The following is a 19,918-nucleotide window of genomic DNA, read 5'->3' as shown; positions in this document are numbered from 1 at the left end:
AGAGAGAGATGGCCCACACACTCGTGGGGACACTTTTTCAAGCCTTGTAGTGTACGTGCCCTGGTGAGGTTTGGGCTGTATTGAGCTGTGATTGAAGAAGTGGGGGTAGGGGCTCCCTTTCTGCCACCCGCGGAGAGCTGGGAGGAGCTGCAGAGGCTGGACTGGTCAAACCACTTTGAGAACTGTAGTGCAGGCACCAGGAGAGGAGTGGACCAAAAGCAGAGAAGAGGCTGGGGCTGGACAGAAAACTGCACTCCAGAGGGCCATGAAGCTGCCGTCCCGCTGGAGAGCCGTGCTGCCCATTCGCCCTTGGCCTGGCCTGTGTCCCTGTATCCCAGCCCGGCCATGGGCACAGCAACAAACGAGTAGGTAGCCTCTGGGGTGGTTGGGATTGTGCTAACCTGACTGCCTCTGCTAACAGTCAGGCTAGATAGGAAAAGAGGCTGCAGGTGCACACTGAACACGGGTGAAGTACTCGGAAGGGTCCCATGTTCAACTTAAAGTCCTGATAGACTTATTTATTTATTTATTTTTATTTTTTACCCCTTTTAAATATGTGATGTGTGTGTGTGTGTGTTTGTTTTGATTTCATTATCTGAGGGTCTTACTAAATAGCTTTGGCCTGGAACACATTCTATAGACCAGGCTGGCCTCAAAATTGTAGAAATTTGCCTGCCTCTGCATCCTGGGTGCTGGATTTTAAAGGTATGAGCTACCAAGATAGAGTCTTATGCAGCCAAGGAATTTGGAGGCTAGTCTCGAACACCCTATCCTCTTGCCTGCATCTCCCTTTTATGGGATTACAGGCACGTGCCATCATACCTAGCTTTTGTTAGTTTAAAGAATTAATAAATTGTCCGGTGGTGGTGGCGCACACCTTTAGTCCCAGCACTTGGGAGGCAGAGGCAAGCAGATTTCTGAGTTCAAGGCCAGCCTGGTCTACAGAGTGAGTTCCAGGACAGCCAGGGCTATTATACGGAGAAATCCTGTCTCGGAAAAAAAAAAAAAAGAAAAAAAAAGAATTAATAAATTATATTCAGTGTGTGTGCTTAAGCATGCGTAATGATGTGTGTGTGTGTGTGTGTGTGTGTGTGTGTGTCTGTGTTTGTGTCTGTGTTGTTTGAGTTTAGGTGTTTTGCCAAAGGGGTCCACGTGGAAGTCAGCAGACAGCCTGTGGAAGTCAGCTCTTCCCCTCAGGCCGAAGGCAGGTCACTGGGCTTGGTGGGCTACACCTTTACCTAAGGAGCTATCCAGTTGGCCCTCCCCTGTTACTTTTCAGAGAGAGTTTTACTACATTGTGTATTCTTTTTAAGTGCATAGTCCAGGGTGGCCTAGATGGAAATCATTATATAGGCCAGACTGGGCTCGAACTCACTGGGATCTGCCTGCCTCAGCCTCCTGAGTACAGGGATAACAGGCATTAGCCACTAGACACAACAACATTCTTTTTTTTTTTTAATTTATTTATTATTATACATAAGTACACTGTAGTTGACTTCAGACATATCAGAAGTGGGTGACAGATCTCATTATGGGTGGTTGTGAGCCACCATGTAGTTGCTGGGATTTGAACTCAGGACCTTCGGAAGAGCAGCCAGTGCTTTTACCCACTGAGCCATCTTGCCAGCCCCCCCTTTTTTTTGTTTTTCAAGACAGGGTTTCTCTGTATAGCTCTGGCTGTCCAGGAACTCACTCTGTAGACCAGGCTGGCCTTGAACTCAGAAATCTGCCTGCCTCCGCCTCCCAAGCGCTGGGACTAAAGGTGTGCGCCACCACTGCCCAGCAACAAAATTCTTAATACTTTTGCAACAAGGGGCCCTTTCTCATTTCACAGGGTCCCCCAAATGGAGTAGCTCATCCTGGCTAAGATCCTTACCCTGACACAGCACTAGGGGGCAGAGGCCTATCTGTGGATATCTCAGGAATCCTTTGTGGTGAAGGATGGCAGGGAGGGGCCCTAAAACCAACCCAAACTTTTTTTCTGAACTTCACTTCCTGTCTGACTTTGGCCATATCACTACTAAGTCTTTTTTTTTTTTTTTTCCAGCAGTGAAAGAGTTAACACATGTAGCCCCAGAGGGTACATGTGACAGTGCATATACAAATACAGGTAATGGCATTTGATCCCATCCTCGAAGAGTATCGATGGTGATAAGATAAACTTCCATTAATAAATGTAGAGGGCTTTGAGAGCTGGTGATGAGTCATGTCCTCTCCCTGTCCTCGAAATGTTGTCCCCAGACTGTCCCCTCTTCACTCTGTAGACTCTGGCCCTCGCTAGGGAAACAAGAACAGGCCTTGTGCCAGGCTGGGATGCGGGTAGCATAGAGAATACTCAGCAGGTTAAAAAAAAAGCCGTTCCCCTTGCTTGGGTGGCCTTTACCACCCGAGCCAGGGTTAATACCTCACCTCCACCTGGTCCCCTTTCGCAATCTGGAGCGATGGACCTGGTTACAGATTGACTTCGAACAATGTCTGATGAGTGGAGTAAAGTCCTCCTTGGCCTTGGGAAAGCCCTGATCTTCTCTCCTCAGAGGTTTCTCAAACCCGTGCCTCAGAGATGAAAGCTCGGGAGGACCCCAGGAGCCCAAAGCAGGTGCTGGGGGAATAGTGGGAGCTGGGAGCTGGGCATGGCAGGTGGGGGCTGGGCCTCTGCTGGCCTTTCTGGGAGGGCAGAGACATTGCTAATGAACTTGACAAAAAGTGACAGTCCTGAGCTGCAAGTGGCACTCAGGGGGAATGGGGTAGAGGGAGGGGTGAGGGGGCCTTAGGTTCAGGAGCTGGCTGACTTGGGCTTAGGGGTCGGTAAGGAGCTGGGCCTCCTCTCCCTGTGGTACCTTCAAGGACCTCTGGCAGGTAGAGTTGGCACAGGACAGGGTTTATCCAGTCTAGACATGCCCGGTCTGATCCCATTTTCGTCTGATACCTTCCCAGTCTTTTGATTTAGGGGCCTCACTAGAAAGCCCGAGGACTGAGGGCTCTGGAAGCCAGGACACTGCTTTCACCCCTGCAGCAGGGGGTGGGAAGTGGAAGGACCATTGAGAACTAGCTGGGGAGGGTGGCTGCCGCATCCCGCCCTCACTGAGTTGCTGGAAGGCCACTGTGGCTCCCTTAGTTCAGGCAGCGTGGGCTCTGCCTGTTCATCTCTCTGCCCTGAGCTGTGGCTCCCTCTTTCCTTGAGCAGCATGAGGCCCTGGATTCAGCAGGGACTTCCACCAGGGACCAGCAGGCACCTTTGCCCACGGAGCCCAAGTTTGACATGTTGTACAAGATTGAGGACGTGCCACCATGGTACCTGTGTATCCTGCTGGGCTTCCAGGTAGATTTTTCTCAAGGCCTCCCCAACCCTACATGAGGTACTCCCCTGGCACCCCAAACCGCTTCTGGTCAGCAAGGTCACTTCAGGCTAGAGAAAGAGACAAGGTCAGCACACGGACTGTCACTAAACAGCTGTGCCAAAGAAGGTGAAGTGGCCTGGGAGGATTGTGGGTAGCATATGACAGACAGGAAGGGCCCATCGACAGAACCATAGGAATAGCCTGGGAGCGACTGGGGTCCCTGAGCAGTGAGCAGTAGCTCTCTGGGAATCCACGTCAGGTGTGGTGGGTAATGTCGTTACACGGAAGCACCCTGTCAGTATGGTCCAGGTTCAGGATACAGACCCGGGTATCCATTTCCATGAGAGTGTTGTGGGGTCATCTCTGGACGGTCTTCTCACTCCAGCACTACCTGACATGCTTCAGTGGCACCATCGCTGTGCCCTTCCTCCTGGCTGAGGCGCTGTGTGTGGGCCGTGACCAGCACATGGTCAGTCAGCTCATTGGTACCATCTTCACCTGCGTGGGTATTACCACTCTCATCCAGACTACAGTGGGCATCCGGTGAGCAACCCCTCTCCGGCTCATAAGCGCACACACTTGCATGCTTGCACCCAGTAGGACAGGTGGTGGGAGAACCAGCTCTTTCTACCCTGTCTGCCTGGCTAGTCTCAGGGATAGATGGCTGGGTTCCTAGGAGCCCTGAGGTTCCCTCCTCTCACTCTGCTCCAAAAGTTTAGGAGTACTGTTTCCCAGCCCCACTGCCCATTCCTTGTGAGCAGACTTTCAGCATCCATATGTTGTCCTTGGGGATTCCTAGTCTTGGATGAACACAATCCAAGTCTGGTGGTGGATGGGAACAATCGCAAGCAGCCCTCAGATTCAGAAATGGAGCAGTCGGCTTTTGAGCAGCCGAGATTTGGGGGAGGGGGCGGGGGTGGGGAGCGGGGCTGAAGGCAATGTGCAGGGTTTGAACTGGAGAATCCCTGAAAATGTGGGGGAGGGACTCCACGTGGGAGCTCAGGGACTTCCCTTTCTCTGTCCCTTCCTCCAACCCTCACTTTCTATACCTTTTCCTCAACCCACTTCCACCGCTGGCACTGCGCGCCCCCTTCCAGGCTGCCGTTGTTCCAGGCCAGTGCCTTTGCGTTTCTAGTTCCAGCCAAGTCTATCCTGGCTTTGGAGAGGTGGAAGTGTCCTTCGGAAGGTGGGTTCAGTTTGGGCGTCTGTACGGGAGGAGAGGTCATGGAGGTGTAGGCATCAGGGTGCGTCCATGGCAGTGTGTTCTCTCCATCTCTGTTCCCAGAGGAGATCTACGGTAACTGGAGTATGCCCCTGAACACTTCTCATATCTGGCATCCTCGGATCCGGGAGGTGGGTAAAGAGATTGGGTTTGAGGGAAGGGGTGGACAGGCAGGACACTGCTGAGCCGCCCTATGCAAGGAGGTAGCTGGAACTTACATTTTGATAATGGCCAGGTCAAAGTGACTATAGTTCATTTTGCCTTTTTAGGTCCAGGGTGCCATCATGGTGTCCAGTGTGGTAGAGGTGGTGATCGGGCTAATGGGGCTGCCTGGGGCCCTGCTCAGCTACATTGGGCCTCTCACCGTCACCCCCACTGTTTCCCTTATCGGTCTCTCTGTGTTCCAAGCTGCTGGTGACCGAGCTGGCTCCCACTGGGGCATTTCGGCTTGGTGAGCAGGCAACAGGACTATTTCTGCCCGGTCGTAGGCGCTACCCCATATCCCCTTCATTCCCGCCCTCTCATCTGTTTCCAGGCCCCAACCTGGCCCACCAGCTATTTCCTTCTTGTGTCTCTGCCTCCAGCTCCATTCTACTGATTGTCCTGTTCTCCCAGTATCTACGCAACTTCACCTTCCTGCTGCCTGTTTACCGATGGGGCAAGGGTCTCACTCTCTTCCGCATCCAGATCTTTAAGATGTTTCCGGTGAGGAGCTCGCAGGTGCTGTGAAAAGGGATGAGACCCGAGCCAGGGAAAGCTGGGCAGGGGCGGGGGTTCCTGCCAGAGGCTAGGAGTCAGGGCTCTGGGGCTGATGCAGAAGCAGGCGAGCCTGCACCAAGGTTTCCAGTGCCTGCAGCACCCCGTCACCCCACTGCTCCAGATTGTGCTCGCCATCATGACCGTGTGGCTGCTCTGCTATGTGCTGACCCTGACAGACGTGCTGCCCGCAGACCCCACAGTCTATGGCTTCCAGGCTCGAACTGATGCCCGAGGGAACATCATGGCTATCTCTCCCTGGATTAGAATACCCTACCCATGTAAGCAAACGCGCTTGGTCTCTTCTGTTTCCAACTGAAATTCCTATGAGACACCTATTGTCTCTGGGTTCAGCTGACAACACAGCATTAGTCCTGTTTGTGGGTGCCCCTGAGTGGTGGTTTACCTCCAAAACTTATTCTGGACTGGTGTATCAGTGAGACTCCCCCCCCCACACACACACAGCTCCTCTCCCTTTCTTTTCTTTTCTTTCTTTCTTTTCTTTTTCTTTTTTCTTTTTTGGTTTTTCGAGACAGGGTTTCTCTGTGTATCCCTGGTTGTCCTGGACCTTGCTTTGTAGACCAGGATGGCCTCGAACTCAGAAATCCACCTGCCTCTGCCTCCCAAGTGCTGGGTGGGATTAAAGGTGTGAGCCACCACTGCCCGGCCCCTTTCTTTTTTTTTTTAATGTGGTCGTGCTCTGTCTGCATGTACATCTACATGCCAGAAGAGGGCATCAGATTCCTTTATAGATGGCCATGAGCCAGCGTGTGGTTGCTAGGAATTGAACTCAGGACCATCTAGAAACACTGTTGGTGTTCTCAGCTGCTGAGCCATCTCTCCAGCAACCTAACCTCCCACCTCCTTCAAATAACTCCATCTAACCCCAAGTGCCACAACCTCCTCAAGAACCTCTCATGTTTCTTCCAACCCAGGTCAGTGGGGCCTACCTACAGTGACTGTGGCTGCAGTTCTGGGGATGTTCAGTGCCACACTGGCTGGCATCATTGAGTCCATTGGTGATTACTATGCCTGTGCCCGGTTGGCTGGAGCACCACCTCCTCCAGTACATGCCATCAACAGGTATGCCCGCCTCAATGTCTGATTCCAAGGAGGAGTCACTATGACAGCAAGTGTAGAGACAGGACTGGGTCCTATGCTTAATAGGCTTTTAGGCATGAAAGTCACCCACACCTCTAGCCCTCACTTTCCTGGAGCATGGGATGGGGATTACTTATTCTGTAAATGCTGGGGACAGCTGAGGATGTCAGTCCCAAGGAAACCAATTATTGACAACTATTTGTGCACCCAGTTCGTGTGCATTCTTATTCGATGGCTAACCATGTGAGGTCGGGCCCGTCATCTTATCTTCACGGTACAGAGGGGGAATTGAAGCTCAGAATTGTCCAAGGGAGTAAGCACTGGAGCACTGAGTGCTGGTACTGACACCTGGCTTCCAAGCTCTAGATGGTACCAACCTGCACAGCTTCAGAGGGGCATGTATTGGACCAAGGTGATGATAGCCTGGTGAAGGGGCGGGGCCAACACCCCACTCACCATTTCTTTACAGGGGAATTTTCACTGAAGGCATCTGTTGCATTATCGCTGGGCTACTGGGCACAGGCAACGGGTCCACCTCATCCAGCCCCAACATTGGGGTCCTAGGGATTACCAAGGTGCCACACGCCACTTGCCAGAGCACAGTCCTGTTCATGTGTTGTAGGCCCTGTTCTTAGCCATCTTGGCTTTGGCCTAGCCCCATCCTATCTTTGAGAGCATCCCACCTTTATCCTACCCCCTCCAATGCTGGAGTCCATTTATCCACCTAGTACCCTGCCCCCTGGAACTAGCCTTGCCTCTGGGCCTAGCCCACCCCTGGCTTCCTGCAGGTGGGCAGCCGAAGAGTCGTGCAGTACGGTGCAGGTATCATGTTAATCCTGGGTGCCATTGGCAAATTCACAGCTCTCTTTGCCTCACTGCCAGACCCCATCCTGGGAGGAATGTTCTGTACTCTTTTTGGTGAGTGTCTGATGCCTCCCCAAGGGGAGTGGCAGGACCTGGTCTAGCCAGGCTGAGCCTCTAGCAATTCTGTTGTGGCAGGTATGATCACCGCTGTGGGACTGTCCAATCTACAGTTTGTGGACATGAACTCCTCCCGCAACCTCTTTGTATTGGGATTCTCCATGTTCTTTGGCCTCACACTACCCAACTACCTGGATTCCAACCCAGGTGCTATCAACACAGGTACATTTTGTTCTCTACTATTTCCAGAGACGGGAGAATGTGGGTTGGAAACCACTTGAGTGACACAGCACTTCCCTAGCACCAGCAATGAGGCTGAGATTATCAGGAGCCTACCTATTGAGTATTTTAATATGCTCATCTAATTTTCCTAATAGCTCCACGAGATTCGATTATTACCTCTGTTTTCCAGAGGAACATGAGTTCACAGAGGCTAAGTGACTTGTCCTAGGTCAACAACTAACAGCTGTCAGAAGTTTCTCCCCCAAAGATGGGAGAGGTACAGACAGGCTTGAAGGTCAGTGGAGTACACAGGTGTCAAGTCCCTTGAACTCTGCCTTCCAGAAAAGCCCACTAGCCCCTGACTTATTCCACAGGCGTCCCTGAAGTGGATCAGATCCTGACTGTGCTGCTCACCACAGAGATGTTTGTTGGTGGGTGCCTTGCTTTCATACTGGACAACACAGTGCCAGGTACTGGGTCAGCTCTGGGAGGGAAGCACAGAGCCGGGCTAGACTATCATTGCGTATACTCTCATGATGGTTGGGTTCCTGAGATGTGGCCAGGCCTGATGCCTGCCATGCAGGCCAGTGCGCAGAAGAAATGGGCTGGTGGAGTGTTCGCTGGCTGGAGGGAGAGACTGAAGCACAACCTATCTCCTAGGTCATGAAAAGGGTGAGGTCAGGAGAGCTCTCTGGTTTTGGGGGTCCTTGCTTCAGCATCTCTTTAGCACCACCAGGCTGAGAACGCCTCTATCTTCACAGAGCTGGATAGGTAAAAATGCAGCATTGGTTTGTGGGAGAAATCTATCAAGAATGGTAGCAGCCTGCTGTACAAATAGAAGAGCCCGAAAATGAACCTTGGATGCCCATATTTTGTTTTGTTTTGCAAGGACTGTGGAAATGTGACAGTCCAGTATGCATATGCCCAGTAAATATATTTTTAAAACTGATAACTATCAGATCTGAGTCAGTAGAAGAGTGTCTCACATCATCTTTAAACCTGACAAGCAAAGTAGTTGTCCAGATCTAAGGTGCTAGACTTAATCCCATGGTGAAACAAAGCAACAAAAGAATGACCACAAAGTAACATTAAACTGCCAATCTGAAGCAGCATGTATCTCAGCTGAGCTCAGCTCAGCTCTGTACTACAATGCCTCTGCAGATGGGTTTGGGGAAACTGGGAGGGCAAAACTCAATGAAGAGAACAGTCATTTAACCACCTCTGAGACATGGAAAGTTCAGACTAGTTTGAACTTCTCATTCTCGTCTTTATCTGCTCAGTGTTGACATTATACCTGCCTCACACCTCAGAGAAGAGTCCAATGCAGTTTAGGACAAGCTGGTGGAATTTACCAGCTTGGCCCTGAATCAAACTGAGGAGGATGTGCAGAGCTGTTGGTTATGAGGAATCCTGGCCACAAAATAGGAAGTAAAATTGGGTTTAAATAATAAGTTGCAGTGAGTAGGCTGGCGTCATTGTAGATAAGCCAGCTCCCTCCTAGGAGCCTGTTACGAGCGTGCTCTGGGCTAGGCATGCTTTTCTGCTATGGTAGCAGAGTAGAGCCAAATGGGACATTGGGACCACATGCCAATCTTTCTTTTTCCCTTTCCATTCTGGCCACCTGATTCCTGGTCCTGTTTGAACATCTCCAGGCAGCCTCTCCGGATGTCTCTTGCCCTCCTTGCTGAGAGCTTGTGTCTCATTTAGCTGCAGCACTCTGGGATACTCTTAGCTCTGGCTGTACTCACTCCTCCCACTAGGGGAATTATTTCCCTCTTTGTGAGCTCCAGCCCTTCTGAGAACCTGCAATCTCTGGGACTCCTCTCCTATGGGCACACCCCTACCCCATCAAAGATCTCTTGCTTAGCTTGGCTTTCATTCCTACTATAAAAGTGGTTTATGTCCCAAATGTAGAATTGTAATAGTGAATTCTAATACTGATAAAGTACTTCAGGTCTACGTCCTTGGGCTGGCAGGTAACTCAGAAGGAAAAGGTGCTTACTGAACTTGATCTGAGTTCAGTGCCCAGGGCCTTACATGATGGAGCGAGAGGAACCTATTTCCTGTGCTTATCGTATGATCTCCTCACTCTCATGGCTCCATAAATTCTAGATAAACAGTAAACGTGATAAAAAAAATTTCACCTTAAAATGTGTCTATGCATCTCCCAGGGGTGTTCAGAAATAATGAAATTATTTAGCATAGGACCTAATGCTATAGTTACATAGTATTAATCTTTTAAGGTTTCTCAGAGCTCTGGCAAGCTCTGAGATGAGAGTGGTAGAGTGCTTACCTAGCATGCAAAACTGCCCTGGGCTTCATTCTGGCCAGGCACATTCATACTTGATTCTATGATGACCTCACTGTCCTCTTGCAGGGAGCCCAGAGGAAAGAGGCCTGATCCAGTGGAAAGCTGGAGCCCATGCCAACAGTGAGACATCGGCCAGTCTCAAGAGCTACGATTTCCCCTTTGGGATGGGCGTGGTAAAAAGGACCACCTTTTTCAGATACGTCCCTATCTGTCCAGTCTTCAGAGGATTTTCTAAAAAGACAGAAAATCAGCCTCCAGTTCTAGAAGACACTCCAGACAATATAGAAACTGGGTCTGTGTGTACCAAGGTCTGAAGTCACCTCTATGAAAGGTAGGCTGTGTTATGGTTCTTGTGGGAGGTTGAGTCTGTTTAAACAAAAAGAAAAAAATCAAACTACTGTCATTTTGGTAATCTGTTACAAGTTTCTTCAAGGGGCGATTAGGCTGGGTAAAAAGTACTATGTGGATCTGGGTAGAAGTTCTTAGCCATGTTGTAGTGAGAACAGAAATTTCCAACTGTTGTGAGCTGTCCATGGTCACAAGTAAGCAGAACTATCAACCCTACCAGATACAGGCAGCATCTGGACCAACTAAGAGTGGTCATTGACAGCCCGGGTCCTTGTATTTGTTATATATATGTATGCCTCTCAAGTATTGATTGGCATTAGCACGATCACCAATGCATGATCCTTCTATTCACAGTCCTTCTCAAAGTGAAGGAATTAAAAAGTATGTATTTTATGTACATTAGTACAAATTGTGTGCTTGTCTGGTGCTCAGAGAGGTCAGAAGAAAGCATAGGATCCCCCGGATGGCCTTGAGCCACCATGTGGATACTAGAAAGTCAAACCTGGGTACCCTGCCAGAGCAACAAGTGCTCTTATCTGCCAAGCCATTGTTCCAGCCCTTCACATGCAGGAACTTATAAGTGTGTATTACCATTACCACACCTAAGTACCACATCTATGAGACTGGAAAGGTTGGAAACATCAGCAGTAACATAAACAGGAGAAATGCTTCTACATGTTATTTTGTTTCAATGTTAGCAGTCATAAAATTAAAATCACTTACAATTCAGTTACCAGAAACAAGCCTATTTATCTTTAAGCTTCAAAACATGTGTGCAGTTCTAAATCCTAGTTTTGCCTAGAATGCAGACACCTGGCTCTAGTTAATTTAAATATTTTCACCCTCAAACAGGAAACATTCCAGTGAAAGTTGTGAGTGGTGGCTTAAACCTATAATGCCTGCTGTAAGAAGTCAGGCAGGAGACACGAGACTGAAGCTAGCTCGAGCGGTGCCCCTTGTACACTTGATTCTGAGCAGTTAAGAGAACAAAGGGACTGAACGTGCTATGCCCACCCAACCACCCCCCAAACAAGTGTCAAGCATGCTTGTCTTTTCCAAAGTTCTTAAATACTTGCCTGTGGCCAGGTTTAGTGGCACACATTTAATCCCAGGACTTGGGAGGCAGAGTTCTGTGAAGTGAATGGAGCCTGTCCTACACAGTAAACTCAAGGACAGCCAGTGCTATGGAGACTTTGTTTCAAAAATCAAAAACAAAACAAAAACCAGTTACAGGAGGCTATTCTTCCAGAGGACCCTGGTTCAATTCCTGGCCCCTAGTGGCAGCTCACAATTGTCTGTAATTCTAATCCTAGGGGCTCTGATGTCCTGTTCTGGCCTCTCTGGCTACCAGGCTTGAAAGGGATACACAGACATACCTGCAAACAATAGTCACTCATCTAATAAAAAAAAAAGAAAAAAAGAAAAAAAAAGAAAAAAAGAAAATTAAAACACTTGCCTTTTCATTAGCTTAAGGTAACTTTTTTTTTTTGTTTGTTTTGTTTTTATTTTTTTTCAGACAGGGTTTCTTTGTGTAGCCCTGGCTGTCCTGGAACTCACTCTGTAGACCAAGCTGGCCTCAAGCTCAGAAATCCACCTGCCTTTGCCTCCCAAGTGCTGGGATTAAAGGCGTGTGCCACCACTGCCTGGCTCAAGTAACTGTTTTTAAAAAGCAAAAAGACTCTCACTGGCTGCACATGGTGGCATAATCCCAGCAGAGGCAGACAATTAAGGCCAGCCTGGACAATAGAACAAATTCCAGGATAGTCAGAAATACACAGAAAAATCTTGACTTGGAAAAACAAAACAAAACAAACAAAAAACCCTCACTGGATGTGGACGAGCAGTGAACAGTGGTTGGTTAGCATACATAAAATAGCTGAAGTTCAACCTCTAGCACCATGAACAAAAACCAAGCCAAACCAAATAAACACCTTAAAAGCTTTTCAGAACGAGCCAGAAATAACTATATAAAAGAACAAGGTAGTCTCAGCATCCAGAAACTTGAGGTAGGAGGACCCTAAGTTCAAACCTAGCCTTGGCTATTTAGCAATACAGGGTCTCAAATACATTAAATGGCTACATGGCCTGCTTCAGTCTTCAGCTCTATCACATCAAGAAACATCTATGCTGCTGCACATACTAAGCAAGTGCTCTGCCATTAACAGATATCCCCAGCCCAACCACAGCTTTATACCATGGCTGTCTAAGATTGCTGCCAATGCAGTCTTGGGCAAGGACAAGTCAAACGCTTGGCAGACACCTGCATGGCTACTGTGGACACATCCTCCTGTCAGCACACCTCACACACAGGGCTGCCCACTGCCCACACTAGGTGAGCACCAACGCTGGAGTCTGGAGTCTGCACCAATAACACAAGCATCAGCTCGGGTCTACTATCATTTATTTTTTTAAATATTTTTGAAAAAATATAATTTTTTTACAATATTTTCAACTTAAACACTATTCACACTGAACACGTATGGCAGCTTAACCTACTCAAATATGAAGTTTAAGAAGCCAAAACTGTTCTAGCTTTGTTAAAAGAAAACTTGTGCTGCAGACGATAGTCATGATGGTTAACAAAGCAAGGAAGAGCACCAAAGTCATGCTACTGTCTTTCGAGTGCTTCAATTGGATTATGGGCTGGTGTGGGTCCTGTGTAAGACTTCACACATGATGGCGATGATGCAATCTATCTTCAGAAGATGCAAGCCTCAAATTGTATTTCCTCAAGATTAACACTAGGAGAACTCAGTATTCCTAACATGATAATACAGCAGGCAAAGGCCAGACAGACTAGCTCCTATCTGACCACCACCTGGTAACCTCAAAGACAGTCTTGTGAAATTACTTACTTCAAAAGTTAACACATTTTTTTCAGAAAAGTTCCTTTTTGACGGACAAATGCAACTGAGAAATCTGTAACAATCACAACCTAATTTAAATTTACTTATTTACTTATTTTTTTTTTTTTTTTACAAAGCATAGACATTAAAGAGTGTCAACTAACCCTAAGGGACCAGTTTAGCCTCAAAGACAGACAATTCAGTGAGATTTGGAGGTGATTTAATTTGGTTCTTTGTCACAACTGACTGGTGCTTCTTCCATTGCTGTCTTTACATTAAGCCATGCGGCCAATTCTACTTTCAGTAACTGTGTGACAGCTTCTTACTTAGTAACAGTCTCAGCACTTTTATTAAGCATGCAAGACTAACAAAAACTTTGGCAATGCGTAAGTGTAACACAGTGACGAGAGAGAGCTTTTACAATGGAGTCTTCTAACACTGCCTTCCCAGTGTGGAAACTGTGCTACATCCACCAAAAGCGGCCGGCTGCTCACACACCTCAGTACTTCACCCCAGGAACGAACTCCTTTGCATTGGGATTCAGATTGCTCTTGACCTGGAAAATAATACATTTACAAAAAAATAAAAAAATAAAAAAGCAAGTTAATTAAAGATGATTGTGAATTCTCAGAAGTATTTGGCCTAGACCTTTATGTAAAAATTATCTCCCAGAAAAATACAAAAGGTTGGTTGGCCTCTAAGGTTCTACCTAACCCCCAAACTCAAGGCCAGATGTTATCTGGCTGGCCACAAACTCACGGAGATCCACCAGCCTGTGTGCCTCCCGAGTGCTGGGACTGAAGGTATGCAGCACCACCTGGCCTCTATATCCTAGTATATCAACTTCTAAAGTAGGAAGTGACATTAAGTTTAACAAGAAACCCACTAACTTCACTTTAACTATAAGAAATAGCATGAAATAAGGTACTTTTTTTTTTCAAGTGTGCCTGATGCTCTGAAAATACATCCAAATATGTTAAATACATGTTCTCAGTCTAATTAATTGTGGCATTGTTGGCTATTAGGGAATTTTATTTACGATTTTCACTGAAAACTTGGGGGTTATCTTTCTACAACTACTGTTTTCTAATTCTCATAGGAGGCACTGTGTGTAACAGGAAAAGAAAACTACACAGGAGACCAAGGACCTGAGTTGGAGACCTCAGCTCTACCTATCCCAAATTCCCATGGAAGCTTGGACAGATCACCCTCTCTCTGTGACTCCATTTCCATATCAGCCCAAGTCTCTAAGTACTCTAGAGACCTGTACTGCATTCCTTTGTCTCCTCATTTCCACTTCCCTATGCATGCAGTCAATGTAAAGAGGAAGAGCTGGAGATTCTCACACTGAGAGTTGATAAAAAAGAAACCCGGAGAGATTCCAGGGGTAGATGTGGACATGAACACAGGGTTAAAAAAAAAAAAAATCCAACCAGCCAACCAACCAACCAAAAACACCCTGAATTCAGCCATGTATTTTAAGACCAACACATATTAAATAACATACTGGACCAATAATTTAGATAAGTATTGTCCCTTCATACAGGGGAAATAAATCTGTACTTTTAGACTAGCTCAGTAATAAAAATGTCTAGTTAGAATGTTCTAGGCCTGGGCTTGGCCTTCAACATTAAATATACAGAAATAAAAGCCCTTAAGAGGAAGAAAAGCAAGCACAGTTTAATTGTTTAAAAAAAAAAAAAAAGGCAGAATTCTTGAATATATAATCTTCTGGAAGCTAGAGAAGTCTAAGTGAATTAAAGGTAATCTTGAAAAGACTGAGTCAAACAATTCAGTTTCTGTGTTATGGATTTATGCAAATCCAGGCTATAAATCCTTTATTCATCAAAGCATCAGTTGTATGTGAAATGACTACAGCAGCAGTAGGCAAATATGTCCCAACAGACCAGATCACATACCTATTCAGTTCAGTTACTGTCACTTACTGCAAAGGGTATGCCACAATGTGAATTTTGGTGTTTTCAGAATTGTTCTTTAGCAGGAGAATGTTTTCCAAAAGCTTGATGGGGAGGAGGACTGTAAAGCATCCTTTGGGATGCTTAAAATTCAAGTTTAGGGGATGATGATGAACAGCTTAGTAAACTAATCCATAAGAAACAGAAGCTTCTAATTCGAGGTCTCAGCAGTCTGGGGCAGGCTAGGAAAGGCACTGAGTTCCAGGTTGGAACTAAGGTGAAACTAGTTTCAACTATCCACCCACTTCATAAAACAGAAAAATCTTTTATCTTAATTTTAGTAAAAGACTCCTTGAGGCTGAAGTGATGGCTCAATGGAGATCACTGTGGTGGCGCAGGCCTTTAATCCCAGCACTTGGGAGGCAGAGGCAGGGGGATTTCTGAGTTCCAGGCCAGCCTGGTCTACAGAGTGAGTTCCAGGACAGCCAGGGATACACAGAGAAACCTTGTCTTGAAAAAACCAAAAAAGTTCCAAATTTTACCAAATGTTTAGGTTAAAATTAAAAATGAAAACTTTCATCAAGATACTCTTATACAGTCAAGTCATATGGTAACACTGTCAGTTTCTAGACCACTCTAAGACAGGAGATCCCAGCTTCCATCTAAAGTGGAAGCATTTTGAAAGGACACTAACGATTTGAAACTCTAAGAAAGCAGATAGATTTTCTACTTAAGAGAGATAAGGTAGGGTCTAAAATAAAGATGAGAAATGATTTTTTACCACAAGATCTTCCAGAGAAGAGCCATCACTGATAACAAGGTCATTAAACTGGTCTTGGATTTGGTCCATAGTTTGTGGGAGATCTCGGGCTGGAATAAACCATTCGTGTTCTTCTTCCTCTTCCAGCATTTCTTGGAAACAGCGTTCAATAAATTCTTCTTCCCACAACTCCTCTTCTATCTAGATTTATAACAAAAGGGGTAAGTTATAGCATGTGGCTTAACATATCTTAAACTATGCCATCTGAAATCATAATGTAAGGGCCAGATAAGGTAGTGCATGACTTTAATCCCTGAACTCAGGAGGCAGGAAAGCAAGTTTCTAAAAGTCTGAAGCCAGCCAAGGCTACACAGTGAGACTCTGTCTCGGTAGAACAGAACCAAATCAAACCATAATGTGCCTGGCTCTGTGCTTTACAGCTATCATTTCCACACTTGAAGAATAAGATAAAATGACTACCATGGCTGGACAGTGGTGGCACACGCCTTTAATCCCAGCACTTGGGAGGCAGAAGCAGGCGGATTTCTGAGTTCCAGGCCAGCCTGGTCTACAGAGTGAGTTCCAGGACAGCCAGAACTACTCAGAGAAACCCTGTCTTGAAAAAAAACAAAACAAAGACTACCACAAGTTCTAGGGCTGCCTGTGACAGTTTGATGAGTTTGTCTCTCAAATGTTCTCTTAACAGCCAAGCACAGCTGTACTCTGGAGGCTGAGATGTGAGTTCACATCCACACAAACCTCACATGTCAGAACTGGAGTATAACTCATTGATACGGTACATTACTATGCAGGAGGCCTTGGGTGTGATCTCTTAACACCATAATGTAAAGGCTAAAAACTTTCTTCCCTGCTTCTATACTACAGGAAAAAAAAGCCCAGAACTACCATAAAGACCTAGCAACATTTGTTTAGGGATATTCCAAGTCTTTACTTGTCTCTACAGAAGGTTTTTTCCATTGAGAGTAGCAAAGTAAAAAGTAATGGATTCCTCTTCGAGGAATTTTTCAGAATTACCCATGAAGCCTTAAAATATCCAGGCCTTAATCCAACCTCTATAAAAACTAAAGAAAACCTCTAAAAAGTAGAGATTAAAAACAACTCAAAACCCCTCAACTGATTTCAGTATGATGGAGTGGAGAGATGTCAACTCTCAAAGCAAAACAAACACACACACACACACACACACACACACACACACACACACACACACACACACACACGCCTATACACTCCCCTAAAGGTATTGAAGAAAGGGCTCAATAGTAAAGAATTCTTGCCTTTTTTTTTCCCCCTTAAGACAGGGTTTCTCTGTGTAGCCCTGGCTGTCCTAGAACTCAGTCTGTAGACCAGGCTGGTCTCGAACTCAGAAATCCGCCTGCCTCTGCCTCCCAAGTGCTGGGATTAAAGGCGTGCGCCGCCACAGCTCGGTCTTGCTGTTAATGCAGAGTACCTAAGTCTGGTTCCCACACCCACATTGGGCAGCTCATGATTCCAGCTCTAGGTGACCCAATGCCCTCTACTGGCCTCTGTGGTAACTTGTACACAAATACATAAATAGTAAAAATAATCTAAAAACCGGGTTCCTGTCTTTAATTCTAGCACTTGGGAGGTATAGACTGACAGATGGTTCTCTGTGTGTCCTAGGCCTGTCTAGTTTATATAATGAATCCTAGCCAGCTAGGGCTACAGGGTGAGATACCCTGCCTTAAAAATAAACAACAAAACAACCTTTTCTAAAGTAATAACCCCTCCACACAAAAACCCCACCCTCAATTGACTCTTTCTGTCTCTGTCTCTCTCTTTTTTTTCTGAGACAGGGTTTTTCTTTGTAGTTCCAGCTGTCCTGGAACTCACTCTAGACCAGGCTGGCCTCAAACTCAGAAATCCACCTGCCTCTGCCTCCCAAGTGCTGGGACTAAAGTCATGTGCCACCACCGCCCGGCAATTGAATCTCACTGAAACAAGACTGAACTGTGTTACTCTGGAATGTCCATCACAGGATGTAGATAAGTGGAGCTAACTGCTAACTGCTAACTGCAGAAATCAGGATCAGGATTGGGAATGAGAGAATGATAGACAGTAGAAACATGTGAATAAAAGATGAAACCTATCAATTTATCAGACCTCTCTAGAGATAGGCAGTAGCAGATTTTTCAGGCTGATTAAGACTGAAGCTCAATGGGGCTAGAGAGATGGCTCAGCGGTTAAGAGCACTCACTGCTTTTCCAGAGGTCCTGAGTTCAATTTCCAGCAATCACATGGTGGCTCACAACCATCTATAATGAGATCCGATGCATTCTTCTGGTGTGTCTGAAGACAGCTACAGTGTACGTATATAAATAAAATAAATAAATCTTTAAAAAAAAAAAAAGGCTGAGGCTCTAGTGAAAAGCAGGTATTTTTGAACCAGGACATCTATGGTCTGTCTGTTCTAGTTTCCTGAATATTTTTGATTTGCATTGCAATAGAGAAGTGATTGGTTTAAGACAGTGTTTTCCAAACTGAAACTATCCAGGAGCTCTTTTCAGTTTCCCAGGCTCCACCCTATTCTTCTGAATCAATTTTTAGGGTGGGACCCTGAAACAAGCTGCCCAAGTAATTTCAACGAGCAGTTTAGCCTGGCAGTAATTAGCAGCCAAATAAAATAGGAGTGGTAGCACATAAATCCTTAGTGCACATAAAGGACTAGACACACACAGTTCAGTGCCAAGCACACATCTGAGATATGAAGCTATGAAAAGAAACATGTCTGTATACAGAACTAACTTGTCTGTTGAATTCCTCTTCATTTTCCATCCACATGTACTCTGCAAATGGATTATCCTCTTCATGAGAATGACCGTTAATAATCACATCGTCATTGATGATGCTTGGGCTAGTACTGCTGCGACTTGGATCTTTCATGGTTGGTGTTCGTTGTCGTTTTTAACCTTTAAAGTAGAACACAATCTTAATGAGCACACTTGTTATTATCCATCAAGGTGTTAGAGGCACATGTTATATTAGTTGGAAAACTTCTTTCTTTTTCCAAAATGACTTTAAGAAATAGCTGAGGGCTAGATTTGAGGTATAGATGTAAGACAATTTTAGTGTTTGTGTGAGGACATGGACGTGTATGAAAGCCAGAGGTCTGGTTCCCAACTACTTGTTTAAAAAGGTTTGTGTTGCCAGGTGGTGGCGCACGCCTTTAATCCCAGCACTTGGGAGGCAGAGGCAGGTGGATTTCTGAGTTCGAGACCAGCCTGGTCTACAGAGTGAGTTCCAGGACAGCCAGGGCTACACAGAGAAACCCTGTCTCGAAAAACAAACAAACAAACAAACAAACAAAAAAAGAAAAAGAAAAGAAAAAGGTTTGTGTCAGTACTCAGAAGCAGAGGCAGGTAGATGGATATCTGTGAGTTCTGGGCCAGCCTGGCCTACAACATATGGAGTTTGAGCACAGTTAGTGCAACATAGTGTGACCCTGTCTCAACAGAAAGAAAAAAATATGATACATGCTAGGTTTGAGATATAGACGTATGCACATGTCATAGGATGTGTGCAGAAACTAGTAGACAATCTATCCAAGTTAGTGCTTTCTTTGCACTATGTGGAAGTGTGGGAATTAAACTCAGTAAGGTTTGCAGGCAAATGCCTTAATCCATTGAGCCATCTTCTTAGCTCCCACCTTAATAATAATTTTTCTCTCTCCCCTCCTTCCTTGTTTCTCCCTCAAACTCAGAAATCCACCTGCCTTTGCCTCCCAAGTGCTAGGACTAAAGGCATGCGGCACCACTGCCTAGCTAAAAGTAATTTCATTTTTGTTTTTTTGAGACACAATATCACTATGTAGCTCTAGCTGTCCTGGAACTATGTAGACTAGGCTGTCCTCAAACATAAGAGATCTGTCCGCCTCTGCCTCTAAGTGTTGTGGTTAAAGGTGTGTGCCACCATGCCTAGCCAGAAAATTCTTTAAAACTTGATTTCAGGTATGTCCCAGAACTAAAACTAAAAAAAAAAAAAAAAAAACAAAAAAAAAAACTCTTGAAAATTTATGTTTGAAAGTCTGGTTGTGGGCTGGTGAGATGGCTCAGTGGGGAAGAGCACCGACTGTACTTTGGAAGGTCATGAGTTCAAATCCCAGCAACCACATGGTGGCTCACAACCACCCGTAATG

General features: G+C 46.0%; 2 protein-coding genes across 7 annotated transcripts in view; one reads left to right on the top strand and one right to left on the bottom strand.

Moving 5' to 3' along the window:
- The first annotated feature begins 2,541 nt into the window (after positions 1-2,541).
- Positions 2,542-14,469, top strand: Slc23a1 (solute carrier family 23 member 1). Its single transcript, XM_031365355.1, has 15 exons — positions 2,542-2,596; positions 3,185-3,319; positions 3,724-3,881; positions 4,436-4,524; positions 4,624-4,691; positions 4,830-5,011; positions 5,145-5,265; positions 5,441-5,597; positions 6,252-6,399; positions 6,887-6,992; positions 7,206-7,335; positions 7,417-7,560; positions 7,935-8,030; positions 9,938-10,202; positions 14,165-14,469. Exons 1-14 carry the CDS (start codon positions 2,561-2,563, stop codon positions 10,183-10,185), a joined length of 1,818 nt encoding a protein of 605 aa, XP_031221215.1. The 5' UTR covers positions 2,542-2,560; the 3' UTR covers positions 10,186-10,202; positions 14,165-14,469.
- Paip2 (poly(A) binding protein interacting protein 2) overlaps positions 12,604-19,918 on the bottom strand; it is a 19,621-nt gene continuing 12,306 nt past the window's right edge. For all 6 annotated transcript variants that reach the window (XM_031365356.1, XM_031365357.1, XM_031365360.1 and 3 more), the window contains 3 exons: positions 18,529-18,692; positions 15,763-15,942; positions 12,604-13,621 (listed from right to left, as the gene is read on the bottom strand). In XM_031365356.1, the coding sequence (XP_031221216.1) occupies positions 13,565-13,621; positions 15,763-15,942; positions 18,529-18,666 (375 nt within the window). In that variant the 5' untranslated portion in view covers positions 18,667-18,692 and the 3' untranslated portion in view covers positions 12,604-13,564. The remainder of the gene's footprint in view (positions 13,622-15,762; positions 15,943-18,528; positions 18,693-19,918) is intronic.

The sequence above is a fragment of the Mastomys coucha genome, unplaced genomic scaffold (assembly GCF_008632895.1).
Source record: "Mastomys coucha isolate ucsf_1 unplaced genomic scaffold, UCSF_Mcou_1 pScaffold13, whole genome shotgun sequence".
NCBI lineage: Eukaryota > Metazoa > Chordata > Mammalia > Rodentia > Muridae > Mastomys > Mastomys coucha.
Note: the sequence above shows the minus strand (reverse complement) of the source record. Positions and strands in the feature narration are given on the sequence as shown.